General features: G+C 38.8%; 1 protein-coding gene across 1 annotated transcript in view; it reads right to left on the minus strand.

Annotated features, from left to right (window-relative positions):
- Positions 1-14,014, minus strand: part of LOC129283067 (uncharacterized) — a 43,052-nt gene extending 29,038 nt beyond the window's left edge. The window contains exons 1-3 of the mRNA XM_064114106.1: positions 9,984-14,014; positions 2,631-2,888; positions 1,068-1,143 (exon numbers count right to left, since the gene is read on the minus strand). Coding sequence (XP_063970176.1) covers positions 1,068-1,143; positions 2,631-2,888; positions 9,984-11,945 — 2,296 coding nt within the window. The 5' untranslated portion in view covers positions 11,946-14,014. The remainder of the gene's footprint in view (positions 1-1,067; positions 1,144-2,630; positions 2,889-9,983) is intronic.
- Positions 14,015-20,631: the final 6,617 nt, after the last annotated feature.

A 20,631-nucleotide genomic window follows, 5' to 3' on the forward strand; every position in this document is an offset into this window, starting at 1 on the left:
AAAAACATGAACATGTCGAGCAGGGCTCAATTCAATCCATCGCCATAGTGATTGGTGGCCGGTTAAATGGCCTCACTGACCCACTCACTGGCCTTGGTGGTATGTCGTGCCCCTTTTTAATATTATATATTTGCGTTGCAATATAGAAATTTATCCTATAGTAAATGAACTCACCCTAAAGTATTTAAATTTAAAGCTTGTATAATATACAAATATTTTCAGACTTGAAAAAAAAAATCATTAAAAAATTCCTATCACAATATAACAGTAGGCCTAATATACACAATATGGGTGATATGCAAGGGAGAGAGAGCAGATGATTCCACGAATAAACTATTTTTACTGTATCAAAACATTTCATACAATTGAAATGGAGTTCTTTATTACATACATTTCATGTTTTACTTCATTTACATATCACTGTTTTATAAATTAAGCAAACATGTGACTTGGAATTTCTAGCTTGATATTTGACTTTACTGAAAATATATACATATTTTTTTCTATGTATGATTGTTTGAGTTATTTCTTGTTATTCAAATCAACTTATCAATTACAATTGATGTTGTTACTATCATTATCATAACCATTTTTATTTATTAAGCGATCTCCTTCACAGCAAAAAGTGCATTGTTATTTTTTTTTGGGGGGGGGGGGGTGGGGGGTGTTAGACACTGTTAGTTCAACACATATAGGTGTTATTACATCACCTTTTGTTATTAATGTTCAAAAGATTGGTGTTTAGTTCATTCTCTAGGGTGTAACCTTAACACCCCAGGGTACAGGCCTCTCGGAACACCAACCAGTGTTTAGTTTGAACAGTGATTGTGATATTCATTAGGGTGACAAGACATATGCTCCTGTGACATTTGCTCCGGTCGTAATATCTCAGAGGGCATAGGGTTATAGAGTTAGGATTGTAATAGAGTTTTTGGTTCAGAAAGATGTACAGATAAGGATTAGGGTTTATTTAGTTTTGGAGCTTTTATGTTTGGCTTAACATGCAGATTTTCCATCGGAGCAATTGTCGCCAGAGCAAATGTCATGGAAGCATTCATCAGACCTACCTGTTGCTGAAGTAGTAGTAGTCCAAGTGGTAGACATCCTTCGTATCAAGCTAGGTGGTAAACTTCTTCTTAATCTCTGTATGAAAATTAACAGTCGGTAAGTAAATTATTATTTAAAGCACAACATAAACCAGCAGTCTTGGATAGCGCCATCTCGAGTCCTCATTTAATCAAATCTGGACAGGTTCCTGAACCCATAATGCAACATTCTGAGCAATGTAGTCTATATATTAGGACTATTGGTAATAAAGGACCACTTGGATGATTAAGGCACTGCATTACTATTCAATACATTCATACAGTGAAATTATGAACATTACCAAGTAGGAGAACATGTCCTTTTCCGACTTAAAATATTTTAGTTTTTTTACACCAATGATAGTCTCATTTATCCTCTGTATTGTTAATATTTATCTATAAAAAAAAATTGATGAATCCATTAGTAGGGGAAGGCGGGGTAAGTTGAGCCACCGCCCCCAGGCCAATAATGAATTAGTTAGACATTATGGTGGTGTCATGTATTGATGACCCATTACATAACCCTTAACCCCACCACATTGTTTTCAACTTTGAAACAAAAAGTACTTTTTTTTTTAGGGAAAAATACAAATTTCAGCAAAAAAAGTAAAAAAGGGTGTGAAATAGATAAGTGTTTTTTACACACACACTTCTTTACATATAATAAAGCATATGAACAACATTGTCAGTCCAGGTATGGATCTTCATTCTTGTCACAGTTTTTTACATGATGGATACATAAGAAATGTGTGGATGCGAAATTATCGCATTAAGTTCGGACTGGGGTAAGTTGAGCCAGCAAACATGGGGCAAGTTGAGCCATGGTAATTCTTATGGTAATGTAAATGAAAACACAATCAAACCTTAAAAAGCCATCGATATGCAGGCAGAAAAGAGCAAATTCACATGACAGTTCTTTTACTTTTAGAGAATGTTAGTATTTTTAGAGAATTAGCAAGTGAAAAGACTTTAAATAAAAAATTGACATGCTGGTTCTTCCCACATACATTTTGTACATGGTTTTTGTGGCTCAACTTACCCTCGAAGGTGGCACAACTTACCCCACAGATGGGGCAAGTTGTGCCACTTGACATAGTTTTTTTCAAAGGTCACAACGACTTTCAGTGTGGGGGTAGAAAGTTGAATATAGGTGAAAAAGATTTCCCAATAATCATATTTAAAGGCAAGGTACTTATTTCTACAATATTATTAGTCATATCAATTCTATCATGCAAAATGCAAAAAGTGTCACAACTTACCCCGCCTTCCCCTACTCATCAATGCTAATTGATAACACTATCTTATTCTGATAGTCTTATTCTGATATAATGACAATATGATGGCACTCTTCAATCTTTCCAGAATATATGTGCCAGTCCCTGCGATATGATATCCATATTTTGCATTACATTCATTATGTTTTAATATTGTTGTATATAATCATATGATCATGTAAAGTACATATACTTTGTTTATATTTGATGTGTATTTTCAATCATGAATAAAACAAACCAACCAACTTTCGTAAGTAACACATGGCCTCACCTTTGGTAATGATAGAGGGCGCTCTCCTACATAGGGTGAATCGTCAATGTCTGACGTGTACATGCTCTCGCTTAGCGCCACCAACGGGCTGATCTTGGGCCTCTGTAACGTGTTATAGTTAGTAGGCGGGCTTAAGAGGGAGCTAACCGCCTTCAAACCGCTGACGACGTTCGGTGGGAGGGTGGAGTCCGCAAGCATGTCCATGATGAGGCCGTGTGCCTCCTGCATGACGGCCACGTCTACCACTGAATTGCATACCTGGAGAAAATGAGAAAAAGAGGGAGAGAGAATATTCATCAATTTCGGTCTTTGTTATTGTAATTGTAACACCTTAGGGGTGTGGCCATCCAAAGGGACACCAACTGGTATCAGTTTGAACAACCCAGATAGTACAGTGTAATGGACACTGGCAATCACTCAATCACACACGACGTAATATTGGCCAGTTAGGAAACATGTGGACATGCGATACAATCGAGGGCTATCTGAGGTCATTATTAATTAATGACCACACTTAAGCAGCCAGACAGTCTGTCTGCCGTTGAATCTGGGCATGTGCCAAAGACAATGCTTTGGGATTAAGAAGATCATCCCTAATTAATAATCAAGAGTGACAAGTAGTCAGTGCCCCCTATCCACAACAAGCTTCAGAGCTGGAATAGGAAAGTTTTAATAATGTCTTATTTCTATTGTGACTTGACATTCATTGCACTTTCTTGCAGGGTTAAGGCCTCTACACTACTTCTCAATTACGCTCTTCACACTGCACATATTTTCCTTAACCCCGTAAAAAAAGGTAGCCCCACCAGTTTCCCAGGGTTAAGATTAGCTCACTTCGGTTTCACACTACGTTTTAGCAAAGTGGGCTAGCACGGTAAATAGTACGGTACTATCTGGCCCTGCAAAGAAGCAGGGTTAGCTGGCTTGTTGCGGTGCTAAGAGATGTAGTTTGAATCGAAACCGGGCTAAGGAAAAGTGGGGCTAAGCCTTAGACAGAAGTCAAAATTGCACATTAATCACGCTCTGTGTGGCAAAGTCATCAATATTCATGAGCTCTACGATTGTCCGGGGTTAAGGCCATGACCCCGGCTAAGCAAATAGTATGGGGTTAAGAGACAAATGTGAAACCAAACAACAAAAATATGAGATTAAGGATAGTATGGGGTTAAGGAAATGCAGTGTGAAAAGCATAAATGTTTCTGTGATTTGCATAAATGCAAATGCAATATAGAGAGTTCACGCAATTTGCCATGATGTATTACAGAAAAGAGCACCTGTGCATTACACTATTAAAATGATGTAATCAGAGCTTCATCATACTGATATTTATGGTTGTCCTCCAACATGGCTGCATTTTAAGCTCTCTATAGGCCTCACACCGCTAAATATTTCCCCACAGACACGTGTACATGGCTGCTTATTACGCTCTATAGGCCTCACATCTCTAAATATTTCCCTACAGGCATGTGTACATGGCTGCCTTGTTAAGCTGTATAGGCCTCACACCTCTAAATATTTCCCCACAGACACGTGTTAATGAATAGCAATAGGTGTTGTGGCTCAGTGGACAAGTCTTCAGATTTTGAACAAGAAGCACCGAGCTTTAATCCCACTGAAGCACTTGCATCCTTTGGGCAAGGCTTTATCTACATTTGCTACTCTTCACCCAGGTTTAGTAAATGGGTACCTGACTGAAAGAAATTCCTTGAATGCTTGAGCACTCATTTAGATTTGCCATGCCAAAGCACGAGTAACAGTATACAGTGCTTAGAAACATTATATTAAGCTCTATATAAATGTTGATTAACATTATCTACAATAGGAGGACTAATGTTCACAAGCAGTAGAGAGGAAATATATACGTGGTATGACATTTTTTTATTATTCAAATAAACTTGTTGTTGAGCATTCTTCAGAACTGATTTATTATAATTCCATTTTTCACCCAAAAAATATTGGGAAATCATAGAATAACAGTCAGTGCTACACTACCCCCACCCCCCCCCCCCAAAAAAAAGAAGAAAAAAAAAGAATAATGAATCAGCAATGATTATGTGGGGGTATTTTTTTCTCCCAAAACAATGCCCGACTCTGCAGTCTTCCATCAAGTTCAAGAAAACATGAATCTCTTAAAGTATATATTTCACTGTCTGAAATTACTGTGACCTTTTTTGCTATTATTTTCAAATATTTATCAATATCCTTCATGGGTTTTTCACCAGGAAACAGTAATTATAGACAGCTGAGTCTGTGCTGATCGCAGCACCCCTCCTATCAGTATAGCAATACAACACAGTGGAACAACGATGTATCACTGAAAATCAACCCCCTCCAACCCCTCTAGCATTGCAACACAGTACTAGAATGACGTATCACTGGAAATGAAGACTGGACAGGAAAGACTGAAAAATCACATAAACGATATGTGAAAAGGGCACAGTTCAACTTGCACTACTGAACAACATCATCATCATTATGTCATGGACCCTAGGGTCCAAGATTATATCATAAGACTTTTAAAGTTTCCCTGAAGATTTGGCCTATCAGTGACTTCTAATTGGTTTATTCATTGAATTTTCATTGTTCCTATTCAACGAGTTCTCTCTAACTCTACGTCTATGAAATGAATTTTAATCCTCACTAATTTTTTTATATATTCATTGAGTTTTCACTGACATCTTGGTCAACACAATCCTATCATGGACTGGACTGAGATCTCAAAAACTCATTAGTCTATTCAATGAGATCTCAAGAATTCCTCAAAAGGGTGCTCACTATACTGTTTGGTCTATTCAATGAGTGTTCTCTACCTCATCGGTCTGAAGGGTTGTACAATGATAATTCACATACCCTGCGTTATATTCAACAAGACATCAGTAATTCTTTAGTCTATTCAATGGGATCTCACCAACTCTTTAGTCTATTCAGTGGTAGTCTGCGAGCAGACCCTTAGTCTTCACAATTTCGCATAGAGCATAATGCAGAGTCTGAACTAGTGAGACTAGTACTGTGGCTGGCACAGAGAGAGACTTTGGAGTCTAGTTTTCAAAATTGCTTGGACACTTATTCAGTGTATGTTCACTATCATTGGTCTACAGATGAATTCTTTGATAGTCTATAGGGCTTTAGAATGAGATCTCACTTACTCTTTGGTCGATTGAATCAATGGGATCTTGCTATCCTTGGATCTTTACACCATCTCACAAACTCAATGGTCTATTTAACAGGTGCTCATTAAAAACTTATTGGTCTTTTCCATTGGTGTTTCATACACTGTCCAAAGGGTCATCCTTGAACTACTCAATAGGGCCGTCTGCACCATCCCGAGTTTTCAAATTAGCGCGCTATTTCTGATCCGGCAAATTATCCCGATCTGAACAATCTCGAGATTATTTGCAATGGAGACGCAATTATCGCGCTAGTTCGTCGGATTAATCTCGAGATTGCAAGAGATTTGCAAAATAGCACGCTATTTTACGAATTATCGCGCTAATTCGTAGGTGCAGACGCACTCGGGATTATTTATTCACGGCGTCAGACCATAATGCATCAATGCCTCGCTCGAGCAGGAATTGCTCTTCTTGCGATGGTGGAGACGGGGTCTCTTGAATCTCGAGATTAATCGCGAAGAGGGCCGATCGGGCTAAAATCTCGAGATTGGGCAAACTCGGGATGGTGCAGCACCGCCTAATGAGTTCTCACTGAAGAACCGTTGTATTGCTCTATAGCGTCCTAATAATGAGACCTCACTTCACCATTGGTTTATTCAATGACTTTTCTCTATAATCTCCTTGACCTTTTCTCTGTCTCACCAATTCAAATGTCTATTCAATGGGTTCTTACTACAGGGGTGTGAGTGGTCACAAATAAAAATATCTGAAAAAAGCTGAAGAGTGTTGAAAAAGTCTGAAATAGAAAGAGCTCCCATACTTTTTGTACAGAGGAAGGCCAAAAATAAGCTGAAATTAAGCTGGAAAAAAAAATTAAATATCTGAACTCTCACACCCCTGTTACTACTGTACATGTAATTGATTGATTGATTGATTCTTTATTTCCATGCAAAAAATTAATCATACAACATAAAATATACAATATTTCACCGTAAAATAACAATAAACAATCATTGCATGGGAGGGGACAGTCATAAGCACAAAGGCTTGAAAAAGAACACCCCTCAAGAAAGACTACGGCCATGATAAAATCAATACAAGTTATATTTTAAAAATTACAATAAAAGCAGGGCCAAAAGGAAAACACATCAAGCATGTCCAGAATACTCTAATGATAATTACACACCAGTTGCGTATTGATTAATATTACTATGTTTAACATAGTTATGTCGTATAAATACAAAAAAATACAGTAAGCAGTATGATGAAATAATGATAGAACAATATCTCAACTCAAATAAGTGCTAATAATGGAATGCTCAAACTCAAACTTAAGTTTGTTCAATGTAGGAGCACCACGTATTGTAAAGCTATATCATTCCTTGGACTGTTCTAGAAGTTTGTATCAACTCGAACTGTGTTTAGAATTCTCAGATCCATTAATAAGAAATAGCCATCTCTTGTACATGGTTTGTTATGATAAAAAAAAACCTATTAAAAGTCCCTGAAATCAAGGAATATGATAGCAAATGTTTATACCTTAGTAGCATTTGATGGGTCTATACTTCCTGTTGTAGGTTTAATTTTAGAAATTCATTATTTTATTCTTTTGATTCCTAATTCTTCATAGAATTTCACTTTCATTTTTCCAAATGTCCTCTCCACTAATTGCATGTTTCCAAATAGTACACTGTCCAAACTTGAAGATGGGGGGAGTCCATTTTAGCCTAAATATTAATTTCTCAATCATCAATACATGTGGCATGGAAACAGTACAGGGAACTGAACGAGGTGATTTAGGACACAGTAACAACTTAGTCCAAACCATCCTTTTGCAATGTTAGGGTCAAGGACTCCAAAATACTACACTGTCAACATTTGTAGGGCAGTGTCCAGTTTACCCTACATATTAATTCCTCAAATGATAACACATGTGGAATGGAAACAGTAAAGGCACTGTACAAGAAGGTGATTTAGGATTTTATAGCAATTTAAGAACATCCATTAATCCAAGCTTTCCTCTTTGTGATATTAGGTTAAGGACATCAAAATACTACACTTTCAAATTTGTAGGGCAGTATCAATTGCTCAATAAGACATGTGGGATGGAAGTGGAAGAGGCGTACGAAAGGACGGTAGATGGACCAGAAGGTGATTTACAAATCTTCAGCAACTTAAGAACATCCATTAATCAAAACCTTCCTTTCCTTATTTTAGGGTCAGGGGCAAAGATCGTTAACAAGGTCGGTTGGTTATGCACCCGCTAAAGGAAAACAACTGGCACAAGGATATGACGAAATGTACCCTTGACCTGGGGAGTGTTTCTTCAACAAGTTTTGTCAGAGTTTTTAAGTGACTAATTTGCTCTGGGCCAATCAGGTGCAAGGAATTCAGTAGCTTCTAACTAAAAGTCAGTAAAAATGACTGGCTATTAGTTTCATGAAGTGCTCTCCAGAAACTCTTTTCAGTCACATGATCTATCAAGTTCACAGGTTTTCCTTTTCTTGATAGACACGTAGAGATGACCTGCCCTTGTTCTAGGTGATCTTCAGTCTGTCCTGTATTTCTTTTCCTAATTATCATCGAGTCTTGTCAACTCTAAGACACAAACTTCTTGTGTCCTCAGGAGGAAAGACACCAACCAAGGGCAAGGGTGCTGCCCAAGATGTTGCCTACGGTTAGAAAGTTTCTCTGAAGATTTCTCTTTTCCCGACAGTATGACTCAAAACTATGAAAAAAACTTTGCAAGCTAACCGCTTAAAGAAGCTAGCAGTCCCATGTGCTCTTTTTTATGGGGCCTCTGAACAGCGGAACCTGTACTGAGCAACACTGTTTGAGAAACGCTCTAGACATGTAGTCCCATGTGCTTTGATCCAGGGGGCCTATAGTGGGCAGAGAGATAGGAGTTCGGCGACTAAGAATGAGGTCATCCTGTCTGAACAGGTAGTCTATGGTTGCATTAAAACAACCCTCCCTTCCCCCTCCCGACCCCTAGAATCAGGGTCTCCAAAGATTCATGTTTAACAACATGAATGTCTGCAAGCAATTTTTTAATGTCAGTCATTAAAATGAAACATCTTTGGCTTTAAAACTTCAAACATGAACTCACTTGTGATCCTTTCATAATGCTTTTTGTGAGTATATAGTCACTAGATCTGTTATAAGCTTCTGAAATACTTGCATCTTATTGGCTGACAGCTTCTCAATATATTTTTTGCTTTTAAAAAGGTGATGTGAAACACTCCCCTGAACTGCCCTACATGTAGCACTCATGATAAAAACACAAAAATAAATGTGAAGTCATATTTATGAAACATGACCTGTTTTCAGAAAGCATGCAGTCAAGTTCCTGAAGCAGATGAAAAGATCAATTTGACCGTGAAGTGGGTCAAGTCAGGATCTTTTAATCCCCTCCTGCCAAATTGAATTTGGTCACTACTGCATGATAATAAGCAGAATCTAGATCTAGGCCCTATATTTTTTTTTTTTTTTTAAACTTCATTTGCAGCCAGAACCGTAAGTTTCAAATATTCCAAGGAATCAAAATAGTCCAGTTCACTGTGGTTTGAAAGCAAGCATAGAAGTGATTTAACTCTTTATACTTTCATCTAAATCACATAATTAGAGAATGCCCCCCCCCCCAAAAAAAAAATGTAATAATCAGATACTATGTTGATCAGTTAATTCATGTGGTCTCTTTTTTATCAGTAATCACCACAAATGGTTTCACCAAAACTGAAATTATGCATAACGAATAACTTGTGTTTTCAGTTAGGATTATAAATGATAAACCAAACGAGCCACTCTGCACATTTCTGAAGAATTTGATAGAGGCCATTTAAAAGTTACGATTCATCTTTTGAAGTGCTGAATACACATAGCTATGATTTTTTTTTCTTTATTTTCATATCATGCTCAGATTACTCTAGAAAATATTTAATAAAGCTGTGCCTCTATTAACAAAAGTTCTAGTGATAAATAATGCTGGGCCCTGATCGGCTTTGAAGGACCAACTTTTATGACTAGCAGAACATTTGTATCTCAAAACACTCTATTCTAAGCTCTCAAGAAAATCCTACCAATAAATTCCTCAATTGAAATTGGCCCACTCTTTTCCTTCACAGTCTGAAGTAATTTTGCTGTATAAAATTATGCCATGAAAAAGTCTCTTCTAGCATAAACAATTCTTTGGCACGAATTATACAGAACCAGATTTTTAGCATGCACTATTATGTGAACCGACCTTATGCACTGGACAGAACCTCCAATTATCAGAACATCCCAGAGAGCCATCACCACAGCCGGTCCAGGACTTTGTCTGCTTCTGACGCACTGTCCTACGGGTCATGGAGCTTCTGGCGAGGCCACTTCTGAGACTACCTCCACTGGTCATGCTGGTGGCCCGACTGACAAGTTGACGGGAACTGTTGGTATATCCTGGCATGGATGCTGATCGATAGACCCCAAGATGTCCACCAACCATACCTCCTCCAAGGTAACGATCATCAAGGTGGCCTGGATGAAGCTTGGTCCTTCGATCATTGTCAATCATATCCAGGAGTTCCTTTTGGTTTTGTTCCCCAGAAGTGGCTCTGTTCCCGGTGGGTGGCTCGGATTCATCATCGGTTACAATAATAGGTGTGGACATTGTCGTTGACTGATCAACAACTTTGGGCTTTATTTCTTCTACGACAGAATCACAGTTCATTTTATCATTTTTCTTTTGTGTCCCAACTTCGGACATTGCAGCAATTTGTTCATTTTTCTTTTGTAGCCCAAAGCTGGACCAGCCATCCATTTCCTGACCTTTTTGAGAACCATCGGATGATTTTCCAGAGTTCTTAACAGGGGAAGAAACATTTTTAGATTTGCCTCTGGTATCATTATGACTGACATCCTTTGCTTCGAATTCATGATTTGCAATTGGCACTTGCTTCTTTGGACTTTCAAAGACATCGCAATTCTTTTCTTTTCCATTCATACGTATTGGCAGCTCTGGAGATTGGTGGGCAATTGACAGCTTATCATACTTTTTACGACGTGTCCTTGCAGGTAATTCTGGAGAACTCTGTCCAGCAGAGTCAAGACTCTCTTCAGAATGGAAAAATCCCTGGGGAGAAATTGGCGACATCTCTAACGATGTCTGCCTCTTGAATTCCACTGAGTCGCTGCCATGCTTCCCTCCTAAAACCAAAGGGGTCAGGTCTGGTGACTTGGATCCAATGGAGGTTGTGTCCTCAGAGCTAGCAGCTCTTCTCCTGGAAGTCTTTGCAGGTAATTCTGGTGATGGCGGTTCATCACTTTTAGATTTGCAGCCATTGAAATGTTTGTGGTGTAAATTTGGATGGGACATGGCACCGGTTCTTCGACGATGAGCGTAAGCCTCTCTCAGCTGGATATGCCCGTTGGAATCCTTAGATCTTATCACTGGAGGTGAGCCAGAGTGCACTGGTGTCAGGGGGTCATGGGGCTTGTCCATCTCACAACTCTTTCCTGGAGTAGGTTTCTCTGCAGAATTTGTTCGTTGAAACCTTGATTCCTTATTTGGACTTGAGGAGATTTGATGATGTGTCTCTTTTCCTTTATGCTTTGGGGACCCAGGATCCTGCAACCTGTGCATATCCTTTGTCTTTGGGGAGTGATGTCCATGACTGGGATGCCTACCTGTCTCTTTTGACTTGGGAGATTTTGGAACTTCAGCATGATGTATATAAGATTCATTCTTTGGAGAAATTGGCCAGTAGTTAAAGTGGGAATCCTTGATCTTTGGTGATTTAGGTGACTTAGGAGACATTGGAGATCTTGGAGAGTGTGGCCCATTGGAATTGTGTATGTATGGTTCTTTGTGTCTCGGAGATCTTGTGGAATCTGCAAGATGCATGTAGGACTCCTTGGTTTTGGGTGAACATGGGGCATCATGAGACCTCTGTTTCTCCTTGCTCAATCGGAGACCATCCCTACTGAAGAAAGTCCCTTTCCCATCTTGAAAATTGGGATGGGCTTCTGCAAACTTTCCATGGTGGTTTGAAGCAATATCGATCGGATGAGGCAAGTGTTTTGGTTCCCTGCCCGATCTAGCACCACTTAGATCCGGTTGGTCCTTGCTTTCCTTGGAGTGTGTCCGCATATGCTCATGAGAAAGTGATCGCTTGGCCTTCTTCCCCGATCCATGAGGATGGTTCAGCTTGGGACTATGTGCCTGCATGTTCCCCTTCTCCAAGCTACCTACAGTGTATTCAGAATGCAATATTCATCTCTGAAACTACTGTTCAATATGCAAATAACTGCAAACAAATTGAAAACTTTCAATTCAACATGAAATCCATGCAGTACAGTAAAAGTCCGACAATGATGGGGTGAAATTTCAACACCTTCCTGTTCAAGATACTTTTTATCACAGCACATCCAACTCGTGTCAAAATTTAACCAATTTATACACTTCCTGAAGTATTATGCACACTAACTGTGTAATATATCCTCTAGTCACAAGATATAAACCCAGATATTTTTGCCCCCTGAAACTACGTAAATTGTGTGTTGGCAATGTTGGAGCCTCCTTGAAAAACCCCTCAATACTTGGCAAGTCATGCACGTTCACCAAGCACAGAAACTTGAAGTGATATGTGACGTTGACAGCACCACATGACTGACTAAGATCTATCCAGATAAAAACAAAACAAGTCCCAGTGGCACATCATATCACCATGATCTCCATAATCTTTGTAAGGAAGTCCTCATCAACGTATTCATCACATCCCATGACATTCATTAGCTAAGCAGCAGTTAGTCTATTCCATCCCTGGTTTACAACGTATCATTCCTGCAGGGTAAATATGCTTGTTCCGGCGACTCCTGCAAACTTCTGTAAACAGTAGCATCCAAAAGTGGCATTAAAAAGTTTGCAAGTCCCTACCAGAGAACTTGGAGACTCCTTTAGAAGGGTACATATCTGAAGTCCTATTCCCAACGGGCATGGAAATCTAACCTACTTCATTGGCTGTAATGGGGAAGTTGATGCATGTTGTGCAGTAGCAGTATCAGCTGCAGAAGTCTTTCCAGAGTGGGGGAAAAAAGAAAAACAAGCACAAACTGTTTGGGCCATACCATTTGGCCTGAGAGGGGGGTTTCCTGCGACAGGAAGCGAGGGTGAACCGGGGAGGAAGTGAATATGTAGTCATTGACAAACTGAATCATCCCGAAGATCAGGGTCCCGTTTCGTAAAGACTCGCTCCAATAGCAAATCCACACATTCTATAACAAGTTCACTATCAGCCAATTAAATCGCATGATTTCAGTAGCTTAAAACTGTTCACTGCAGAATTGCTACTCTAACAAGTTTTATGAAATGGGCCCCTATGTCTTACTTTTGTTTCTCTCAGTTGCCCCCCTCCCGCTCCCTGAACCCTGTTCAACAAAAGGTCAACGAAAGAGGCTTCCACATTATACAACCCCCTTGGATTTCACTGATAGACTAAAACCACCCTGATTCATGGACAGAAGATTCATTAATCTAATCACCATCGTCATACTTCGATGGTGTTTAGTCACAAACAATCCCTTTCTTTTGTTTGAAGTTATTTGTGGCCATCGCAAAACCATGACTGTCACATCACACAAAAATACTAATAGCTGAAGAGCTGTCATACAATTCTGTTTTGTGTGTGAACATTCACAAGTCTATTTCAAATGGAAAGTTCTTAATACCATAACACTCTGCAACTATGTTTTCTATAAAGCCAATTCTTACAGAGCAACACTATACTTGATTTTTTTTTCTTTTAATATTATGAAATCTCTATTTCTTTCCATAATTTGTGGAAGACATTTGAGATCTCTGCCTCCCTCTTTTCACATTAATATGAATTTAAAGCCTATTTTAAAAATGAAACAAAATTCTAAAATTTAAATAATTCCGAGCATTAGGATATAATGTAATAGAAACATTTCATGGCCAACACCTGCTATTTTATAATTTTGTAATATACTTTTTTAGTTAATATCCCCAATTGGTCTATAAGCAGCCGTCCACCTTTCTCAGACAGTCTTTTACTACATGGGCTAAACCTATTTGGTCTGTTATTAATTAGGTCTAATTGTTTTTGTCTTTTTTGGTCTACAGAATATTCAGTCTGCTAACCACATAGTTTAATTCTCATCTTGTCTAATATCCAGTGGTTCAATGTAATTTCACTTTACCTTTCATTCATGTTTACTTTCTCAAATAAAACGTTTGTTCATTAACAGTTTATTTAACCTTTGGATAGCTTTCATGTAATGTACACTTTTGCTTGAATTAGCATCGTTCAAAGTCTAAATTTAAATGATAATGATACAGTGTGATAACATGTTATTATTACTCAGTTTCATGTTTCTTTCTAATGGAACCTTTAGCAGAAGGATGCGCTATGATGTAAAAGGCAGATCATTTACTTCAGAGAAAATTTGTAATAATCTACGATTTCCTCTCATAGGAAATTCCTCATAGCGACTCTATACAGAAACTAGACTGTTTGGCAATTAAGGGATCATAATAAAGCAATACTTCCCTATCAAGTAATTGAAGTTGGCTGGACATCTATACTGTATCTCCAATGATAAAATAGAAAATGAAAAAGTAAGATTTTACTAAAATATAATTTTTAATTAATGGTTTGATTGATAGTTATAAACCTTTGAGATTGAAGTTATTTTCTTCAAAATAAATAATGGTACATTTCGTTGTGTTCCACCCATACTTCGCTTGTCGAGAACTAGGCAAATTTGTTTTGAATAGAAAAATATGTATGATCAAATTAGTACTTTCACTGAGCATCTAGTGAAACTTCAACTTCCAGCAATTCCCATGTTTTTTCTGCTGCAACAAAATTTGAATAGAATTATTTTCAGAGAAACTGGCCTCACATTGACAGCTAAATAAATCTAAATAAATCTTGAGCAGGTTGAATTCTCTTTTCTCTCATTTCATTTAGCCTCTATAAGAAATCATATTAAGACAACTGGTGTGAACACAACCATCACAATGTTTTTAGTCTCGGTTGCGAAGCAGCTCCGTGATTCAGGAAGAAATCACAGGAGCACTAGCTAGGCTCGCAGCCTCGCACATACGTAGGAATCGCCTATTCATATCTGCCCCCATCAGGAAAATAATTTTCTATATTCTTTTGTTTAATTCTTGGTATCCCTTTATTTAAACCTCTTTCTTTCATATTATTACAGATGATCTAATGTTTCATATATTTGTGTTCAAAATAAATGTGTTTCTACCAATCAAACATGCGCTTTCAGAACTTACACTTAATTCTTATTAGTTGCATTTAAACAAAGCTCTTTCTGCAACAGGCCTTGAGTGAAGCAATGGAGTGTTGTGGCCCAGTGGATTAGTCTTCTGACTTTGAAACAGAGGGTCGTGGGTATGAATCCCAGCCATGGCGTAATTTCCTTCAGCATGAAATTTATCCACATTGTGCTGTACTCAACCCAGGTGAAGTGAATGGGTACCCGGTATGAAGAAATTCTTTGAATGCTTGAGCGCCTAGGCAGCCCAGCTAAAACCGGGGTAATAATAACAGCAGGGCCCGCTGGGAGAATAGTTTTTAGAACTGAAGTGGCTTCCCTGGATAAATATACCTATATTATTATTATAAGCATGTGTATAACTATTTTTCTAATATTTGACACCTGTGTCCCGTAACACAGAGGTTTGTGATTAATCACTATAAACTGAAGGTGATTAATAGCCCCCCCTGCCATATGCCATTGCCATGGCAACAGTTTCCAGCACATGGAAAAAATATGCCTTGCCTTGTATTACCCCAAGACCAGTGTGAGCTAAATTATGAATATCATGAGAATAATTGGTTAAAAACAGATGAAGAAGTTCAAACTGCAAGATTTTCGCCTAACTTTTTGACATAAAAAATGGTGTTACCACGGCAACATGATTTCCAACACATGGAAAAATATACCCTGCACATCTTTACATCAAGACCAATGTGTGAGCCAAAATTCATGAGAATTGGTTGACAACTAATGAAAAAGTACAAACCACAATATCTTTACCAAATTTGGGGCATATAAAATGTTGTTACCATGACAACTCGATTTCCGACACACAAAGCATGTGTCTCGGACACCTTTACCTCGAAAATAATCCGTGAGCAAAATTTCATGAGAATTGATTGAAAATTGGTGAAGTGATTAAAACCACAAGATTTTCACCCAATTTTCACAATATAATATGTAATTACCATGGCAACATGATTTCTGACATACAAATTATATATATCTTGCACATCTTTACCTCAAGACCAATGTGTGTGCCAAATTTCATGAGAATTGGTTAAAAACTGAGGAAGTAGTTGGAACTACAAGATTTTTACCTTATTTTTGCCATAATATACCGTTACCATGGCAACACAATTTCTGACACGTACAAAAAATGTGTTTAGCACATCTTTACCCGAACACGAATATGTGTGCCAAGTTTCATGAGAATTGGTTAAAAACTGAGGAAGTAGTTCGATGCGCAAGATTTGCAAAGGACCAGCTGACTTCGTTTGGCGGGGATATAATGAAATAGCCTATCAAGATCATTGTTGCAGGTGCGTTTTGCTCAGTAAACTGAATAGGAACCAACCAGAAGTGTTCTTTCAAATCAGTGATTCATCGCTAAGTTTTGCGTTACTGGTCTCTCAACTCGTTTGTGTAATTCAAGGGTATGTTTCATTGAAGGGTGGGTATACGGTAAACACTACCAAGGAGAGTGCTTCTTGGGCAGGAAACCACGCAAGTCACACGCACAACCATACAAATTCTCCACTATTATGTGGAAAATTGTTGCATAAACTGGATAATTGAATTAAAGGCAGCCTGCACAAATCAAACCAAAGAAAAGGGAGATATGTTGAATTCCTTGAAATCAAACCATTTTATTTTATTCAATTTTGTTCTCTTGGTGAAAAAATGGAGGCATAACACGATCATCTTTTGTAACATTAAACCTGTTAGTTTTCGTATTGTTGAAAGCGGTCGCGTTATCAAGAGTTTCCTATTTACTGCCGAAATTTAAGATCCAGGGCATTGAAATTCTGATGACAAGAAGAGATATGAAGGATGTCCCAATGAAAACTTCATTTGGCTCTCTTCTCTTTTAATATATTTGGTTTAAAAGAAATGTTTTAAATCAACTTGCCAAATAGAGCCTGACCTAACAGTTTTCAGAATTGCTACAGAGTCTAAGATAGCCAAAGTTCCCACAGCACTGCAAAATAACACCTCTAAAGGCGACTGCACACCTTACGACTGGTCTGCGACCCGATTTTGGAACAAATCGCATTTTGCTCATTTTCTAAAGATGTGAATGGAACATATATTATTCTAGGTTAAAATTAATTGAAATAATAACATTATAACCATTTTGAAAGATTGCAAGCCCTTATTTTGGAGTAAAGACCAAATTAGTTTCAAATCGTAGCCAATCGTACGACTGCTATGACGTCATTACGACTAGATATCGAATTTGCTTTTATTCTAAGAAGGATGATAGCATAGTCAAAAATTTGATCATAGGTATTCGTACGATGATTTAGAACATTACACAGTAAGATATTCCAAGTCTCAATATTAGCATTCAAGTTCTACTACATTATATTCTGAAATCGGGTCGCAGACCAGTCGTAAGGTGTGCGGTCGCCATAAAACACTACGATTTTGGGACAAAAAACTGAGAATTGCTGTTAAAATGGTAGGTTCGGGAAATTCCTCCCCCCCCCCCATATTCATGTGGCCATGCATAATAATACTGCTTTTACATAAAGGTCAATCAATTAGAACAATGTCCTGAAGCATTTTACAGATATTCTGCGGTCATCGTATCCTAGCTTGCTGACACACAATGCACTATCTCCACTCCCTGTGGAGCATTCTAAAAATGAGTTTCTAAACTCAACTGCTAGCCATACGACTGTACCATAGGCATTCTGTGGTTGCGTCATAGTCTAGTGGTTCTGACTCTCGCCTTTCAAACAGAGGGTCGTGGGTTCGAATCCTAGCCATGGCGTGTTTTCCTTCAGCAAGAAAATTATTCACACTGTGCTGCACTCGACCCAGGTGAGGTAAATGGGGACCGGCAGGAAGTAATTCCTCAAAAAGCTGTGTGCACCAGAATTGGTAGACTAGCTTAGCTGAGGTAATATAGGAGCGCCTTGAGCACCTAGCAAGGTGGATACGTGTGCTATACAAATCCTATATTATTATTATCATTTTATTCTACCTGGTACCCATTTTCAACACTTGGGTGGAGAGAGGCAAAGTGTAGACTGTAGATTGACGCCTTTGCTAAATGACGCTAGGCCACATACATATGTTCTATAGTACAAAAATTACACCTGCTCATAACCACATTTGAGGCCATTGTGATTTTTCCTTCAATACTATATTAATTTGAGTGTTGCCATATGTGGTGCAAGGTTTTAGAAACACTGAGTAAAACTAATGGGATGTATTCACTTAAAATGTTTGTCCGCCCCGGCCAAGGTGACAGGAATGATTAACATGCAGAGGCGAAGGTAGAAAGCCGAGTCACAAGACCGAGGTATGCTTGACAGATCAATTAAAGATTTGCAAAAACATCCCAAGGTTTAGCGCGGAGTGTGAAGCTCTTTATGTTAAATTCCCACTTGGTCTACACCCACTTAGTCTATTTTCCATTTGGTCTAATACTAATTCCTATACAACCCATCTGCCTCGCAACCATTTGGTCTTAATTGCCATTTAACCAATACACCATTTTGCCTAATTTCCAATTGGACTATACCTATTTTGTCTAATATCCACTTGGTCCAACACTACTCTGATTATATGAACTGATCATGAACCATAAAAGTAAAATACAATACATGGATGGAATGGAAATTAGGCCAACAGGCATAAGACTAAATGGTAATTATAAAAAGTGGGTATTAGACCAAGTGTAGTGAAGACCAAACAACAGTTAGTACCAAACTGATAGCAGACCAAATGGGTTTAGACCAAATGGGTCCAACCCATGTTGAAGTAGACTATCTGAGAAGGTAGACCAACTGCTTGTAGACTAAATGAATATACACCTGCAGATTGGCTAATAAAAGGGTATTGGACCAAGCGTAGCATTACACCAAACAGCAATTAGACCAAATGGGATTAGTCTAAGCTGTATTAGACTATCTGAGAAGGTAGACCAACTGCTTGTAGACTAAATGAATATACACCTGCAGATTGGCTAATAAAATGGTATTGGACCAAGTGTAGTGTTACACCAAACAGCAATTAGACCAAATGGGATTAGTCTTTAAGCTGTACTAGACTATCTGCGAAGGTAGACCAACTGCTTGTGTACCCAGTTAATAAAACCAGGACCTACTATTGGCTAGCTAGTCTTCCACACAGTCTACAGCATACCTGGGCCCCATTGCATAACAGTTCCCATCATATCAACTTTGCTATCCAATGGTATCTATCATGAAATCCTTGATTCTGATTGGTTACTTAGAACTGTAACCATGGTACATGTAGTTACCATTGGATGGCAAAGTTACTATAAAAGTTCCTTTTATGCAACCGGGCCCTAGACTGGAAGATGACCCCTGTGATTCACATGGTCGAAGTTGTGTAGGGAATGGTTGAAAACGACTCGGGATGAGAAAAAGATTTAGTTCATTCTCCTGGAAGGATGGATAAATCTTGATGTTAGGCAGATATGAAGGGAACTTCCGTTGAATGATATTATCCAGAGATTTGGAGCAAGAGTTCAAGTGCAAAACTAGGGTATGCATGTCTATGAATGTGTCATTCAGAAGAGTTCATAATAAACATAAATCATTATGTACATGTACATGTAAAAAGGACTTAACAGTGATTTCACAAACCCTGTCGCACCTCATCTAATGCCCAATTAGTATCATCAAGGAGCAGTTTCACCAAAAAAATATGGTTCCCGTTCGCCTATAATTCAGGCGAAGGTTGCAGTTTTTGTCTGTGCCGTTACGAGTCTGATGCTATTACATGAAATGATTAGGCTGCTTTGCGACGAGGTACATAGCCATCCACATCAGAAGTATGCTGATGTTTTGCATAAATACATCAGACTCGTAAAGGCAAAGATAAAAGCTGCAGCCTCCGCCTAAATTATAGGCTAGGATCTTGTTGGCTATGAACCGATCTATTCTATATGTAGAACTTTCTAGATAGATCTGAATTTTGAAGGGTATTTTCCCTTTCCCCACTAGCCCCCCCCCCCCCCCACCACCAATCTCTTTCCTCTGTGTGTGTCACTCACCCACATTTCTTTTTCCAAGTTCATACCAAACTCATAATACATTCTCCCCCCCCCCCCGTCCTTGCCCTTCCGTCTCTGTCTTTTTCCGCCACATATACACACACTTTCAAGCCCTTATTTTCTCCAGAAGATCCAACATGCTCCCATCCTCCCCCCTCCCTCCACCACACATACACATACACACTTTCATCCCCTTATTTTCTCCAGAAGAGCCAACATGTCCCTCCCTAACCCCATCTCCCTCCCTCTGCCACACATACACACACACTTTCATCCCCTAATTTTTTTCTCCAGAAGAGCCAACATGTCCCCCCCTAATCCCATCTCCCCTCCCTCTGCCACACATACACACACACACTTTCACATAGTGCTTTCATAATACACCACCCCACCCCACCCTCAGCCTTAACATGAAACCGGAACCTGGGACCTCCCTCTCTCTCTCTCTACCTCACAAACACACCCACCCACCCACACAACCAAACACTTACTATCATGGACATACCCTCTTCAATCTTCATGGTTTATCCCCTTATCCCCTCTCCCCCTCCTCTCCCCCTCCTCTCTCCCTCATCCT

Source organism: Lytechinus pictus, chromosome 19 (genome assembly GCF_037042905.1).
Source record: "Lytechinus pictus isolate F3 Inbred chromosome 19, Lp3.0, whole genome shotgun sequence".
Classification (NCBI taxonomy): Eukaryota; Metazoa; Echinodermata; class Echinoidea; order Temnopleuroida; family Toxopneustidae; genus Lytechinus; species Lytechinus pictus.